The 15824-nt window shown below is 34.7% G+C and overlaps 3 protein-coding genes across 3 annotated transcripts; 1 reads left to right on the forward strand and 2 right to left on the reverse strand.

The window, feature by feature from the left end:
* Positions 1 to 264: 264 nt before the first annotated feature.
* LOTGIDRAFT_188066 (hypothetical protein) lies at positions 265 to 1373 on the reverse strand (the record flags this gene model as incomplete). Its single annotated transcript, XM_009054258.1, has 1 exon — positions 265 to 1373. The coding sequence occupies one exon, from the start codon at positions 1371 to 1373 to the stop codon at positions 333 to 335; it is 1041 nt and encodes a 346-aa protein (XP_009052506.1). The 3' UTR covers positions 265 to 332.
* A 2516-nt stretch (positions 1374 to 3889) lies between these two features.
* LOTGIDRAFT_159773 (hypothetical protein) lies at positions 3890 to 4930 on the forward strand (the record flags this gene model as incomplete). Its single annotated transcript, XM_009054259.1, has 1 exon — positions 3890 to 4930. One exon carries the CDS (start codon positions 3890 to 3892, stop codon positions 4928 to 4930), a length of 1041 nt encoding a protein of 346 aa, XP_009052507.1.
* A 1501-nt stretch (positions 4931 to 6431) lies between these two features.
* Positions 6432 to 12334, reverse strand: LOTGIDRAFT_231769 (hypothetical protein; the record flags this gene model as incomplete). The annotated part of the gene is made up of 9 exons (XM_009054260.1): positions 12298 to 12334; positions 11592 to 11764; positions 10791 to 10956; positions 9920 to 9985; positions 9552 to 9626; positions 9121 to 9204; positions 7612 to 7697; positions 7058 to 7153; positions 6432 to 6554 (listed from the first exon to the last, which is right to left on the reverse strand). Exons 2-9 carry the CDS (start codon positions 11706 to 11708, stop codon positions 6432 to 6434), a joined length of 813 nt encoding a protein of 270 aa, XP_009052508.1. The 5' UTR covers positions 11709 to 11764; positions 12298 to 12334.
* Positions 12335 to 15824: the final 3490 nt, after the last annotated feature.

The following is a 15824-nucleotide window of genomic DNA, read 5'->3' on the forward strand; positions in this document are numbered from 1 at the left end:
AGAAGTTGTCCTAAGCCAGAGTTTTAGCCTAATGCGACTTCAAATCGTTAAGTTCTAATTAAGCATTAAAAATATATTCTTGTATAACGTTGTCGATAGTCACATATTCAAAATTGTATCAAAGTCTAACCTTGACTTTAGTAACTATTCTAAATCTGTAGATCTGCATACGCTACATTAAACAGTTTATATTAAAGCCAATTTTTTTAAAAAAGAAAGCTATAATAAAACGGTATATAAATTGAACACAGAATTCTATTGTTCAAGTGTATTTATCCATTACAATAATTCAAATTTTAATGTCCAGATTATCCGGAAACGAAAAAAAACCTTCAATTGTCAATACAAAACATTGCTTTTGAAATATTTCCCGCTTTCAGCTCTGTCAAAGCCGTTTCGTATTGCTCAAGAGAGTATTTCTTTATGCCCAATTTATCAAAATTCAAATATTTGACCGCCATGTCGTTAACCAAACTTACAGCTTTGATGAAACAGTAAGGACTTACATTGACCCCTAGTATTTTCAACTCTCGTGTCTGAATCAAAGACGGGTCAATCGTCAGCTTGGATTTAGAAGGAGGGCAGCCAAAAACCAGAAGAGTTGCACCGGAGCAGAGAAGACCATACGCCATTTCCAAAGCTCGAGGGTTGCCCGTACAGTCCACCACTATATCAAATCCATCTTCTCCCATATTGGCGTTCTTGAACTCTACTTGAAGATCGTTTGGGTGTAAAACTCGGTATCCCAGACCAGAATTTGATACAATCTGACGTCTGCCTTCCGATACCTCAACAACCGTGACGTCACGGAATCCTCTGTAATGCAGCATGTGAATCCAAAGCAGTCCGATGATTCCAGACCCCATTACAAGCATTCTAGTTCCATCTGGAATCTGCCCCAGAATTTCGTATCCATGGATCACACACGCCATCGGTTCCACTAAGGCTGCCTTGTCCATAGGTAACGCTTCTGGAAACTTGACGACATATTTAGCTGGTATGAGACAAAATTCCGCCATTCCACCATCTTTCATGCAGCCAATAGCCTCGGGTAAGCATTTCTGACAGCAATTAGGTCTTCCTCTTCGACAGAATCTACACGTATCACACATTGAGTTCGGTTCCACCACGACCTTGTCTCCAACTGCGACATTGTTAACGCCAGTTCCAACCTTGACGATAGTTCCCGAGAATTCATGACCAAGGATAACAAGTTGTCCTGAGCGGAACTCATGCTGCATGATATGAAGATCAGTTCCACAAACTCCACAATGGGAAACTTTTAACAGGACAGTCTCAGGCTTCACCTCCGGTACTGGTGCCTCCACCATCTTCAACGTCGATTGAGATTTATTCCACTGTAAACCCTTCATCCTGTAAAGATACAATCAAGTTTGACCAGTTTGTACGAAGATTTAAAATGAAGTTCATTTCGTTTTTTCTAAATTCCTCGGTAACCGTGTTCCCTATCTAACTTCTTGCTAGTTTTAAAAATTTAGGGAGCATGGAATGTAACCAGGGGAATGAGCAACAAATTGGTCCCCTCGCCGCCACTGCCTGATCGTGGGAATAGTTAATTGCTGTACTGTATGTGAACACGAAATTTAATTTAACAGACTTTTTAGGGTATCAGCTCGCAGGCCCGAAGGCAAGTTTCTGACACTGAATACAAACGATTACATGTATATGTATAATTACCACGATGCACTCACCTGCAAAAATTACTGCTCTTTATAATCTATGTATAGTTATAGCCCGTAAAAAGGTATAAATGAATATTCACAGAGCCCGTGTGTAGTATAATCACTGATATCAATATGACCCATTTTGCCCCGATAATAATGACGGCACATCTCTCGGTATCTTCAGAATATTATCGTGTCAAATCACAATATGATAATTTTGTATGTAAAAAACGTTGGTCTATACATTTGCCCACATAAGATAATTTTCGACAGATTGGAATATAACCTAGGCCTTTCTATTATAAATTTCGTTTCGTATTTTTCTGAAGGATACATAGTGGAATAACCCGCAGATTAAACACAAAACGAAACATCCATATTTGCATTTTAATGAATTTGTTCATAACTAGTTCAATGTTACTTTCTGCTTTTATTATACACGATGCATTTCCTTGACATTTTAAACTTTATATCACGTGCCTGTCATGGCTGTCCTCGTCGCTTTTGGGAGGATTAGTCATTTTAGTGCTGTGTGCACAAATGTATCTAACTTGACTTATTTGTATCAGAATTCAGCCTTGTACTAGTTAGTGATATCAACATAAACAGATACTTATAGTTATATTAGCAGTTATTCATTCATAGGTAAAGTGCTGTATATGTACAGGTAAGTACGGTGGCTCGTGTAGGACATCAAGAGATATCGATGTATTTTGTAGTTTGTAATTCTATTTTTGGCTTACAAAAAAGGAAAAAAAGAGCAATGAAAACTCGAAAATCACATTAAGAAATCGCCAAGAAATACGAGTACTGTACATGACTGCAATTGCAAAAATCGTTGAGTATGAAAATGAATTTTGAGTTTATAGGTGACGATCGAACCACAGTGTCTTGAATCCTCCGCCGAAGGCGCCATCCCGCCCAGGTCATTTGAGACTTGATATTCGCGAATAGAAAAGCACGTTTTTCTGATGCAGTCTACAATAAAAAGTTACAATGTCTTTATTACGTATGACGAAACGAAACTATAAATAAATCATGTTCTTTTTCAAAATGCAAATGTTTAGCAATCCCGCTGTGGCGAGTTTGAACGTGAATTAAAGTAAGCGCGGCGTGTTATTTTTTTGTGAGATAATGTTGGCGACTGCGTTTTCGACTTTCTGTTGTTAAAAGGTAAATAGATCTGTAGGCTGAAGGTTGCATAGCCTATATGACCTAAATTTAAATTTCCTCGAATTTTAAGTATTGTAATATTGCAATAAAATGAGCATCTAGATTTCCTGCCTCTACGCTAGTTAGCGATGTACTTAAAATTTGAGGATTTTACAACAGAAAGTCGAAAATTCAGTCGCCGACCCACAAGTAAAATTAAAAAAAAAAAAATAACATGGCGCACTTTAATTCACGTTCAAACTCGCCACAGCCGGATTGCTAAACATTTGCATTTTGAAAAAGAACAAGATTTATTTATAGTTTCGTTTCGTTATACGTAATAAAAACATTGCAATTTTATTTTTGTTTATTGCAGAAAAACGTACTTTCCAATTCGCGAATATCAAGTCTCAAATGACCCTGCAGGATAGCGGAGGATTCAAGACACCGATCAAACCATGCTCTCATTGTCTACGGGATTCAATGTACTTACTCCGGTCAACTGATTTCAGAGGATTATTTTTTATTATTAGTAGCTATGTGGAAAAATATCGGACAATAACCCGAAAACAAAGAGAAATACACGCAAAATTCTTGGAAAAATTTCGGGCAAACCAGCCTGTGTCTCTAACAGGACTTCGGCCCGTACGCTTATGCTTGTTATTTTTTCACCTTTTTTTTCATGTTTCGAATATCAATGCATTCGTTTCTCGAAATTGTGAAGTTTTGCCTTGATTTGGAGAAACGACCAAATTTACCAATGTCGTCAACGGGCCACCGTAGGTTAGTGCACTCAGATTGATCACATTCTGAGTTGCTGTGATGTGAATGTTGTAGGCCTATCCCCGTCCCCCCAAACACCAACATAAAACATGCTAGGACTTATACGCCCAAGTTTCCATGCCCTTGACATAGATACCAAATTACATTATAGGGAGTTCGATAGGGATCAAGGCTACCGAGGAATTCAAAACTAAGCGAACTGAATTCTCCTTTACACATTATTTTAAATCTTCTTACAAACTGGTCAAACTTGGTTGTATCTTTACAGGATGAAGGGTTTACAGTGGAATAAATCTCAATCGACATTGAAGATGGTGGAGGCACCAGTACCGGAGGTGAAGCCTGAGACTGTCCTGTTAAAAGTTTCCCATTGTGGAGTTTGTGGAACTGATCTTCATATCATGCAGCACGAGTTCCGCTCAGGACAACTTGTTATCCTTGGTCATGAATTCTCGGGAACTATCGTCAAGGTTGGAACTGGCGTCAACAATGTCGCAGTTGGAGACAAGGTCGTGGTGGAACCGAACTCAATGTGTGATACTTGCAGATTCTGTAGAAGAGGAAAACCTCATTGCTGTCAGAAATGCTTACCTGATACCATTGGCCTCATGCAAAATGGTGGAATGGCGGAATATTGTCTTGTACCAGCTAAATATGTCGTCAAGTTTCCAGAAGCGTTACCCATGGACAAGGCAGCTTTAGTGGAACCGATGGCGTGTGTGGTCCATGGATACGAAATACTGGGGCAGATTCCAGATGGAACCAGGATGCTTGTAATGGGATCTGGAATCATCGGGCAACTTTGGATCAACATGCTGCATTACAGAGGGTTCCGTGACGTCACGGTTGTTGAGGTATCGGAAGGCAGACGTCAGATTGTATCAAATTCTGGTCTGGGATACCGAGTTTTACACCCCGACGATCTTCAAGCAGAGTTCAAGAACGCCAATATGGGAGAAGATGGATTTGATATAGTGGTGGACTGTACGGGCAACCCTCGAGCTTTGGAAATGGCGTATGGTCTTCTCTGCTCCGGTGCAACTCTTCTGGTTTTTGGTTGTTCTCCTGCTAATTCCAAGCTGACGATTGACCCGTCTTTGATTCAGACACGAGAGTTGAAAATACTAGGGGTCAATGTAAGTCCCTACTGTTTCATCAAAGCTGTAAGTTTGGTTAACGACATGGCGGCCAATTATTTGAAGTTTGATAAATTAGGCATAAAGAAATATTCGCTGGAGCAATACGAAACGGCTTTGACAGAATTGAGGGCAGGAGAGATTTCTAAAGCCATGTTTTGTATCGACAAATGAGATGTAACGCGAGAAATATGTTTGTGTGTCGCTTGTCACTTTATTATGCTTAATGGTGCTGTATAAAGCCATTAAATATATTGCTACAACATATAATTTTAAGACAAAATACAATATACAAATCACCAACAAAATCAAATGTTATGACAATTTATTCTTGACTGTCCGTTTACTTTGCACGCTATAACATATATTTGTATATTTCACTTAGGCTACGAATACAATCATAAGTATGATCTTGTAATAAAGAGGGGGGCGGGGGGTATTATAATTGAATCCTGTCTCCTAATGATCAATAATATAATGATTTGTATTAATATTGAGAAGTAAATATTGGTTTTTACATTACTGTCAATAGACGAAGTAATATTGTTTTGTGTCTGAACTTAATTTGGTTGTAACTTCTTCAGACTATATTTCAATTTTCAGATTTAATTCTGACACTTAATTGAACTAATTATTTAAAAACTAAATCTAATGTACCGACGCAAATATTAACTTCAACATTATCTAAAAAAATTGTGCCTGTGTCAAGATTTATGAATGTTTTCCAATAAAATTTTATTTTCATTTTCTTTCTTTTTATGTGCTATCTAGCCGTGGAATGGATTGATGTGTCTGGAGAGACACAGACAATTGGGTAGACATGGGAGGACTTGGGCTTGGGTGGTTGCATCTTTACAATGTCAAACTATTACGAACTTCGTCTTTTTACCTTGACAGCAATAACCACTATTCTTGTATCGCGGAAGATTGTAAATGTAGCAATTTGATTGGATTGTACGTTATCGAATACAGCCAATGATAGATCGCGACAGAAAGTCTGTAAATAATGACTACAGTATTTCTCTGAAGGGCGCTGATTAGATCGTGTACAATTCAATCGAATCGCTGAATATTGTGATATAAGCAAGTTGTCTACAGCAGTCAAAGTATAAGATGAAGTTCGTAATAGCTGGTATTGAGTGGACTCAATTATTGTTAACTACAAACCAGGAATTTCTATTTCTATAGATGTCTTTTATATGTATGACATTGTCTCAAAAGAGACGACTCGTCTTTTTAACTTTGGATTTGAAGGCTCAAATTTCGACTACTGAATACTGATTGGATTAGCTGAAGAAATTGCCGTTTCTCAAACTAAACTAATTTCAATTAACCATAGGCCATATTGTAGACCAAACAGCCCAATTCTAAGACACGAATCATTAGCACAAGAATCGGGCGCCTAGCACAAGAGTCAAGCGCCTAGCACAAGATTATAAGATTTCTTAATTGATTAAAAGCCATTATATAATTATACTGATTTTTAATACAAATAAAACAATAACAAATTATAAGTATAGGCTAGTTATAACAATATAAGCTATATATTTTATACATTTAGCCTGATGTATATATTATAGCATCTGGAAGTATGATAAAGAAAGATAAAATAAGAGACATGCATAGCCTACATGTTTGAGTGTCCACTTATAGTGTCACACCTCACATCAATTTATTAAAATAAAGTTTCGTGTAAAATTTCTAATAATGCTTCTGGTTCAGGTTTTTCAGCAACACCAAATATGGTAAACCCCTGGGATTTTAACTCTTTCTCTGTAGTAGGCCCAATAGCTATAAACTGGAACAGAAAGGGAGGCAATCAGCTTTAGATTTCATAACGAAAATGAAATGAATGGAGTCATACTGATTTGACTAATGAAGATGGGCAATGCCAAGACAGCTGCATAAGCCATTTTTTCTTAAGTTTCCAACTAATGTGCACAGTCTGTAGCACAAGGGACATCAGTTTGTTGTCCAGTCAAAGCTACTAAGAGTCATCTCCTTTTACCTGCATCACTGACAAGGGGGGCTGGCTTAAACAATTTCTCAATTTTGGCCTTTGCTGGAATCAAACCTCTTTCTTGTTTCTTGAATGCAGAGACTTGATTAGAAATACAGCCAATCGGAGCCCTCATCAAAAAGACTGTAAACATAATGGTTAAGGCCTCTGATTGATTGTTTTGCTACCAATCAAATCGCTGTCTGTGACACAAGAAAGGTGGCTATTGAAGTTAAGGTATAAGATGAAGCGTGTGAAGATGTGAACCACCCTGTTTATTGTTAGAATAGATATTTCCCTACCTTACTCTGATGGGTATATAATAGTTTATTTTGAAAGACAGACTGGGTATATTTCACACCTGAAGGACTAAAATACACAATATATTCTGGACAACCCTGCAATTAGAAAACATATCAATACTGTAAAAATGTCAACCCGTAAAGATCATTCAAAATCATTCTTGGGATATCTATTGACTGTGCGTCTATTTTGCAAGTAATTTCTTATACTTTTGAAATGTAAATGTTAGACTATCTTTATGTTTCACAAGATGGAATGATTTGTCAGTTTTCACAAAACAAAACAAAACTAAGATAAATCATTTAAGTATGGATCCAATTTTTTAGTCCATGGTGTTTCAGAAATCAATGTCATTGTTTAGAATTTGAATTGACCCAATGAAATCTCACTAAATCGACAAGCCACTTCCTATTTTACAAAATATATTACAACCAAAATTTAATGTCTAATTTCTAACATTTACATTTTCTCCAGGAATATAATTTGAAAAAAAACCGACAAGCTTGAAAGAATATTTGCCTTGCTAGGACAAATAAGAACCAATTAAACTGACCTGTTTTTGAACAGCTTCTTCCACAAGTTGATCTATGTTTTGATTTTTTACTGTTTCATAGACAATTATCTCCTCATATTGTATACCTACAGAAATAAATAACAGACAATACAGATATACATAACAAACAATACAGATATACATAACAAACAATACAGATATACATAACAAACAATACAGATAAACATAACAAACAATATAGATATACATAACAAACAATACAGATATACATAACAAACAATATAGATATACATAACAAACAATACAGATATACATAACAAACAATGCAGATATACATAACAAACAATATAGATATACATAACAAACAACACAGATATGCATAACAAACAATATAGATATACATAACAAACAATAAAGATATACATAACAATCAATACAGATATACATAACAAACAAAACAGATATACATAACAAACAATGCATGTATACATAACAAACAACACATGCATAACAAACAACACAGATATACATAACAAACAATAGAGATATACATAACAAACAATACATATATACATAACAAACAATACATATATACATAACAAACAATTCAGATATACATAACAAACACTATAGATATACATAACAAACAATACAGATATACATAACAAACAATAAAGATATACATAACAAACAATAGAGATATACACAACAAACAATAGAGATATACATAACAAACAAGAGATATACATAACAAAACATACAGATATACATAACAAACAATATAGATATACATAACAAACAAGAGATATACATAACAAACAAGAGATATACATAACAAACAATACAGATATACATAAACAATACAGAAATACATAACATACAATACAGGTATACATAACAAACAATACAGGTATACATAACAAACAATATAGATATACATAACAAACAATATAGATATACATAACAAACACTATAGATATACATAACAAACAATGCATATATACATAACAAACAATGCATATATACATAACAAACAATGCATATATACATAACAAACAATGCATATATACATAACAAACAATGCATATATACATAACAAAACATACAGATATACATAACAAACAATATAGATATATATAACAAACAATAGAGATATACATAACAAACAATAAAGATATACATAACAAACAATAAAGATATACATAACAAACAAGAGATATACATAACAAACAATACAGATATACATAACAAACAAGAGATATACATAACAAACAATACAGATATACATAACAAACAATACAGATATACATAACAAACAATACAGATATAGAAATGCTGAAACATATATGACACATATTGCTATCTATGCAGCATTATAAAACCTGTAGTTTTAGTGATATTGCACGAACCACAGATGTTTGACTGAAGATGGGAATGGTGCAAATTGATCAGTGTCCCTGATACATATAAAGATTTAGATGACCTGTCTACAATCTCTTCAAAGTATTTATATAGTGGATTTTAAATTAAGAAGGAAATATAACGAACCATGTTGTTGAAGAGTTGTACTAATTGTATCTCTACGAATATTGGCACAGGGATATAAAACAGGTTGACTAGTTCCTTTTAGATCTGAAATAAAATATATGAATCACTTTTATAATCCATCTGATTTGTCTGTTTTTTTTTTAATTTATATAAGGCATTGAATGGCACCATCCAAATTTTAAGCAGATGTTTGCAGTTCTTGTTATAGTGCTTGACATCATACATTGTTAAGTATCTCTATAATTACAGAAGCTCAGGACAATAAACCGAGGCCCTGTTTAATACAGGCTGTGGATGTTATAGATTCCTGGACAGTTGGAAATGAAAAAAAAGGGCAGGCTAATGCCGCTGTCCTGGCAAAATTTCTCTCATTGTACCCTGAATGGCGTTGCCATGGTGCAGAAAAGTATGACATAAAACTAAATTTCTACCTGCAACTATAATTTTCAGCAGTTCTTCAGCATTACCAGAGTCTTCTCCCTTACATTTTAAACCTAACTTACTTGCTACAATTAGACAGAATATCAGTTCAAACACATCAATCTTCAAATTTTATCATGACGAGAGGGTATAATAAATTTGAGTAAAAACTAAAGGCCCATTGCTTTCCCTTGAAAATGGGCCTTTAGTTGAGCATAAGATATGTTTTGGGGCACTGGGCCTGGTCATATTTGGCTGTGAGAATTCTCAACACTTAGGATTTTAAGCAGATCTCAATATATACTAGATTAGATTAATATTTTGTACACTCCAGAAATAAGTTAGATTAATAATAGATCAAGAAAAATCTGATTGTTACCTGCTTCTCCTGTAGTTTTACCAACTACATAACAACTAATATGACTAATATCACACAGTTTGGAACCTTTGGAACAGAAATAACAGATTTAGAAAAACAAGTACAATATCAGTGGTAGAGCCAGGTTTACAACTGAGGGGGGTGGGCGAGATATCTGAAATTGCTCGATTCTCTTACCTAGTTATGAGATTTTTGCAGGAAAAACTTGCTTTCGGGGCTGCGGCTCCCCCTCTGCCCCCCCCCTTTGGCTCCCCCACTGTATGATATATTCCAACATATAACATGTTCCCACTTTTTTAATGCTCTTTATTCTTCATATCACAAACACAAGACAATATTATGGAATAAGCACACTTCTTTAATAAAATATTAAACACAGCTTCAACATGAATTACACCTGTTGTCATCAGATTGTTTATACTTACAAATTTTGGAAGTCTACAGACATGATGTGCTCTTGATTTCATTTTGATTAACCTGGATGTTCTGTTTTATTTTTTTTTGTGAGTGACGCACACTCATGATTCATCTGACACAATTGTTATGCATCCCATGTTCTGGAGCATTAAATATTTAACCAATCAATAAATTATTTCCCTACAGAAAAATTCTGATGCCTGTGCCTGTGTTTCTGAGAGTCTGCCCAATGTCGGCTCTCAACCCTTATACCGACAAAATGCATGGAATTTGATAAATTGATAAACATTTATCTGTATTAAGATTTGAACGTCATTTAGATGCAGAGAGTACACTTCTTAATTCTGCTTTCCTCTGATGCTGACACGTGTAAATTGTGTTGAAAGGTTATGTTCTTTGTTTTTAAGGAAGTGTTTCTGTGGCTGTCCACTTTTAATAATGTTTTGATACTTACAGTTATTGAGGGCAAAAGAAACAGCCTCGACACCTCTTGTACTAGTTAATATTAAAGCAGAATATTTCTGTAAGTTTTCTAAATACTGTGATAGAAGGTCTGTATTGATAAAATTAAAACTCAGCACCGGTAGACTAACTACAATAAACCCTGCATCAGACAGAATCTGGAATAGATACGTCAGCCTGCTATGATAATTTTCTAACTCATTTTTTGGTCATTGACTTTGGTAAATTTTGTAGCATTTACATTGTGCTATGCATAATGATTTGTATTAAAAAAAGTTTAGCAATATCATATCAGTCTGACAAAACTGAATAACAGATAAACAATGTTAGATCTGTGGACTCGCTGAAGTAGATGCCAAGCTGACATACCCAAATACCAAAAAAACATTATTAGCAATAAGGTCTCTCCGAAGGGGATGCTGAGTTTACAAACCTAAATGAGCAATATAAGATCTGTGGAATCACCAAAAAGGGAGAATGAGATGACTAAATCAAGAAGCAAGCTCTACTAGAACAATAGCAACAGCTCAGATCGTTCTCAGATCCATCATCACCTGGTAAGCAAAAAGAATAGTAGGAAAAATGTTGCTCTTAGATATTGTATTGTTATTGAACTGAGGTCACTCTACAAAAAGTTAAAAAAAATATCATAATCTTACTTCATTGAAATAAAAAGGACATAAGTGTAACCAAAAACTTTCAAACTTCATTAAAGTCCTTGACATTATATAGAAGATTTTAGTCTGTTGAACACTGTATGTGTCTCTTCTGGGAAAAACCTTCCCAGACTTACCTTTACAAATTTGTCTTCTCCTTCATCTTTGGGTGCTTTAAACAAGAAGACTAGTTTCTTGTTGACATCTCTTACAGAACCAGTGTTTTCAAATTTACCTCCACTGTCCATACTCATCTTAATATAGTTTACATTCTCTATACTTTATAGCCTTATCATTTTATCAATGTATGCTGGAAAACAGATTTATAGGTCTACAGTTGATGTAAGCGAAATTCTATTTTAAAATATTAACCTTACATAAGTGAAAACTGCATTAAAGCATTAAAGCCTTAAACCCTCTGCTTGTGCTTTCTGTTCAACCACCCTAACCTCTAAAATAAGCAAATGAAAGTATGAGGATTCAAATCAATGTTATTTTTAAAATATTAAGTTTCTCAACAGCAGATGAAACAAATTTCAACCTTTTGTATTCAACATGAGAATAATTAAATGATGATATCAATTTAACGAATTTATTTCTGATAATTTCATGATAGCTTTAATATGCCAAAATTAGCTGTGGTCTGAATTCTTTTGAGTACTATTTGATCGAGACTACGTAAGGCATTGACAAAATAAAAGTAAAATAGTTTTTTAAATTTTCAATAATCTTTTCAAATGAAATTTATTCCAAAGCTGTCATCTACACTATTAATGACATTGCCGGCTTGAATTTTGAGTTCTATCAATTGTCAATAACACAGAAAAGCGATAAATACTGTACCACGTCGAACAACTTTTATCAACTCGCGACAAACTCTACATTCTCAAAGTTATTTCCCTTAGATAAATTGATCATGGAATCATTCGCCATCCTCGTTTACCTAAAGCTAAAGCTGAATCAAGCATAAGTTTCGCGTCAGACTGTTTGTTTTAGAGTCTGCTCACATATTGGTACAAGCTAAAAATTGAGCGCGTTTTGAAGAACAAGGACAATAACTCATATTAAATATCTATAGACTTGTTTTCAATAATAACCAATTTCACCAAGTTTCGTCAACATCCGTCAAGGATTGTATCTTCTAGAGTGTTTACAAGCTAAAAATTGACTGCGTTTTGACATAACTTGTGTGACCTTTTGTAATCACGGATATACTCTAAATCAGACAAATCGAAAAAAAAAATAATGAGTTAATGCCCTTGTCCTTAAAAATGCGGTGTCGATTTGTTTTTTGTTTATACAAAACTTGGTGAAATTGTTTATTTATTACCCAATGATGATCCTATTAAAAAAAATCTAAAAATATTATATATGAATTAGGCCCATTGCGTTCAAATTTTTGCTTGTAAACACTCTAGAAGGCATGATTCTCGACAGATTGTAAAGAAACTTGGTGGAATTGTTTATAATTACTCATGTTTGGAGTATGGACCCTATTAAAAAGTAATATTCCATATGATCTTCTTCATAAATATGCATTCAATTTTATTTCGACTGGATTAGACGAAACTTTGTGAAATTCTTTATTATCACCTAAGGATGAACGTATCAAAAATACAAAAAGATAAAGGCTGTGAAAAAGTTCTTGTAGTATGATCATTTCTCTCGGAATTTACTGGTAGCTCTTGTCAACCTCCCAGACGACTTGGCCGCCATTACAATGGTGGGCGTATATAACGATAGCCATCGCTATTTTATTATTTCTTATGAGAAATTTATAGTAGCTAATAAGGCAATTCTTTGAGGAATCCTCCGGGTCAAACATAGACTTGGTCACGATAAGCAAGTGTAGATTAAGGAATGGTATATACGATACGCTGTTCAATTTCCAAAGAGAATTGTTTTAATATGTAAATGGTCGCTATCGACTTGTTTCGTGGTTTCATGTTTCGTGTGTCAAGTCTTGGGAACTTGAACAGATGAAGATAATTGCCAACTGTAACCAAATTATGACCAAGTTCGCAAACTTTACTTATTCTAGTTAATATGTTATATAGGCTACAATGAGATAACCATTTTTGGTCCACTTTTACGGTTATTGTACCATTAAAGCCAAAGTTGTTATGTGTGTTTGGTGATGCACCGAATTCCGTCTATAACCTTGACACCCCTAGATACTTTTCCTGTTTGAAAGTCCTACGACACCTGTCGGTCAATACGCTTTATGTATGATCTCTTTCCTTTTTGCGAAAATGCACAATTATTTCTCCTACTTTTTATGGAATGTGAATAAAGTCATTTGTCTTCTGTAAATCAGAGTTAAGTTCACAAGGCAGACGAGAAATCATAGCTATGTGGCTTTCTGTCGAGGGCTCTTATTGGAAGTATCCGCTAGCGTACAAACCAATCAAATCGTCGCATTTTTGAATAACAACAGGATAGTGCCTAGGCCTTATTGTATCAAGGTATTAGACGGAGTGCTAAAAAGCTGGCATCTAAGAACAGATTGATTTGATGGGTTGATATGGACTCTTATGTCCATATGTATGTAACTTATCTTCAGAAGTACTAGAAATATACGAAATGATAAAATTCTTTCAAAGATACCTCAAAGTAGGAATTTCTTTTCCTATTTCATAGATGTCTTTTCTATATATGTCAGAGTCTCTTCAGATTCGGACATTTCTGGACAAAAATGTATATAGGCTGAAATTTCGACGGTTCGATGTAAAAACTATTTTACGGATTAGCTTAGATAAAAATGTCCGTTTTCTTAGACTTCAGTACAATAATGAGTTAATGCCCTTGTCCTTAAAAATGCGGTGTCGATTTGTTTTTTGTTTATACAAAACTTGGTGAAATTGTTTATTTATTACCCAATGATGATCCTATTAAAAAAAATCTAAAAATATTATATATGAATTAGGCCCATTGCGTTCAAATTTTTGCTTGTAAACACTCTAGAAGGCATGATTCTCGACAGATTGTAAAGAAACTTGGTGGAATTGTTTATAATTACTCATGTTTGGAGTATGGACCCTATTAAAAAGTAATATTCCATATGATCTTCTTCATAAATATGCATTCAATTTTATTTCGACTGGATTAGACGAAACTTTGTGAAATTCTTTATTATCACCTAAGGATGAACGTATCAAAAATACAAAAAGATAAAGGCTGTGAATAAAGTTCTTGTAGTATGATCATTTCTCTCGGAATTTACTGGTAGCTCTTGTCAACCTCCCAGACGACTTGGCCGCCATTACAATGGTGGGCGTATATAACGATAGCCATCGCTATTTTATTATTTCTTATGAGAAATTTATAGTAGCTAATAAGGCAATTCTTTGAGGAATCCTCCGGGTCAAACATAGACTTGGTCACGATAAGGAAGTGTAGATTAAGGAATGGTATATACGATACGCTGTTCAATTTCCAAAGAGAATTGTTTTAATATGTAAATGGTCGCTATCGACTTGTTTCGTGGTTTCATGTTTCGTGTGTCAAGTCTTGGGAACTTGAACAGATGAAGATAATTGCCAACTGTAACCAAATTATGACCAAGTTCGCAAACTTTACTTATTCTAGTTAATATGTTATATATAGGCTACAATGAGATAACCATTTTTGGTCCACTTTTACGGTTATTGTACCATTAAAGCCAAAGTTGTTATGTGTGTTTGGTGATGCACCGAATTCCGTCTATAACCTTGACACCCCTAGATACTTTTCCTGTTTGAAAGTCCTACGACACCTGTCGGTCAATACGCTTTATGTATAATCTCTTTCCTTTTTGCGAAAATGCACAATTATTTCTCCTACTTTTTATGGAATGTGAATAAAGTCATTTGTCTTCTGTAAATCAGAGTTAAGTTCACAAGGCAGACGAGAAATCATAGCTATGTGGCTTTCTGTCGAGGGCTCTTATTGGAAGTATCCGCTAGCGTACAATCCAATCAAATCGTCGCATTTTTGAATAACAACAGGATAGTGCCTAGGCCTTATTGTATCAAGGTATTAGACGGAGTGCTAAAAAGCTGGCATCTAAGAACAGATTGATTTGATGGGTTGATATGGACTCTTATGTCCATATGTATGTAACTTATCTTCAGAAGTACTAGAAATATACGAAATGATAAAATTCTTTCAAAGATACCTCAAAGTAGGAATTTCTTTTCCTATTTCATAGATGTCTTTTCTATATATGTCAGAGTCTCTTCAGATTCGGACATTTCTGGACAAAAATGTATATAGGCTGAAATTTCGACGGTTCGATGTAAAAACTATTTTACGGATTAGCTTAGATAAAAATGTCCGTTTTCTTAGACTTCAGTACAATTGCCCCCCCCCCACAGCCCCCCCCCCCCCCC

The sequence above is a fragment of the Lottia gigantea genome (assembly GCF_000327385.1).
Source record: "Lottia gigantea unplaced genomic scaffold LOTGIsca_21, whole genome shotgun sequence".
NCBI classification, from domain to species: domain Eukaryota; kingdom Metazoa; phylum Mollusca; class Gastropoda; family Lottiidae; genus Lottia; species Lottia gigantea.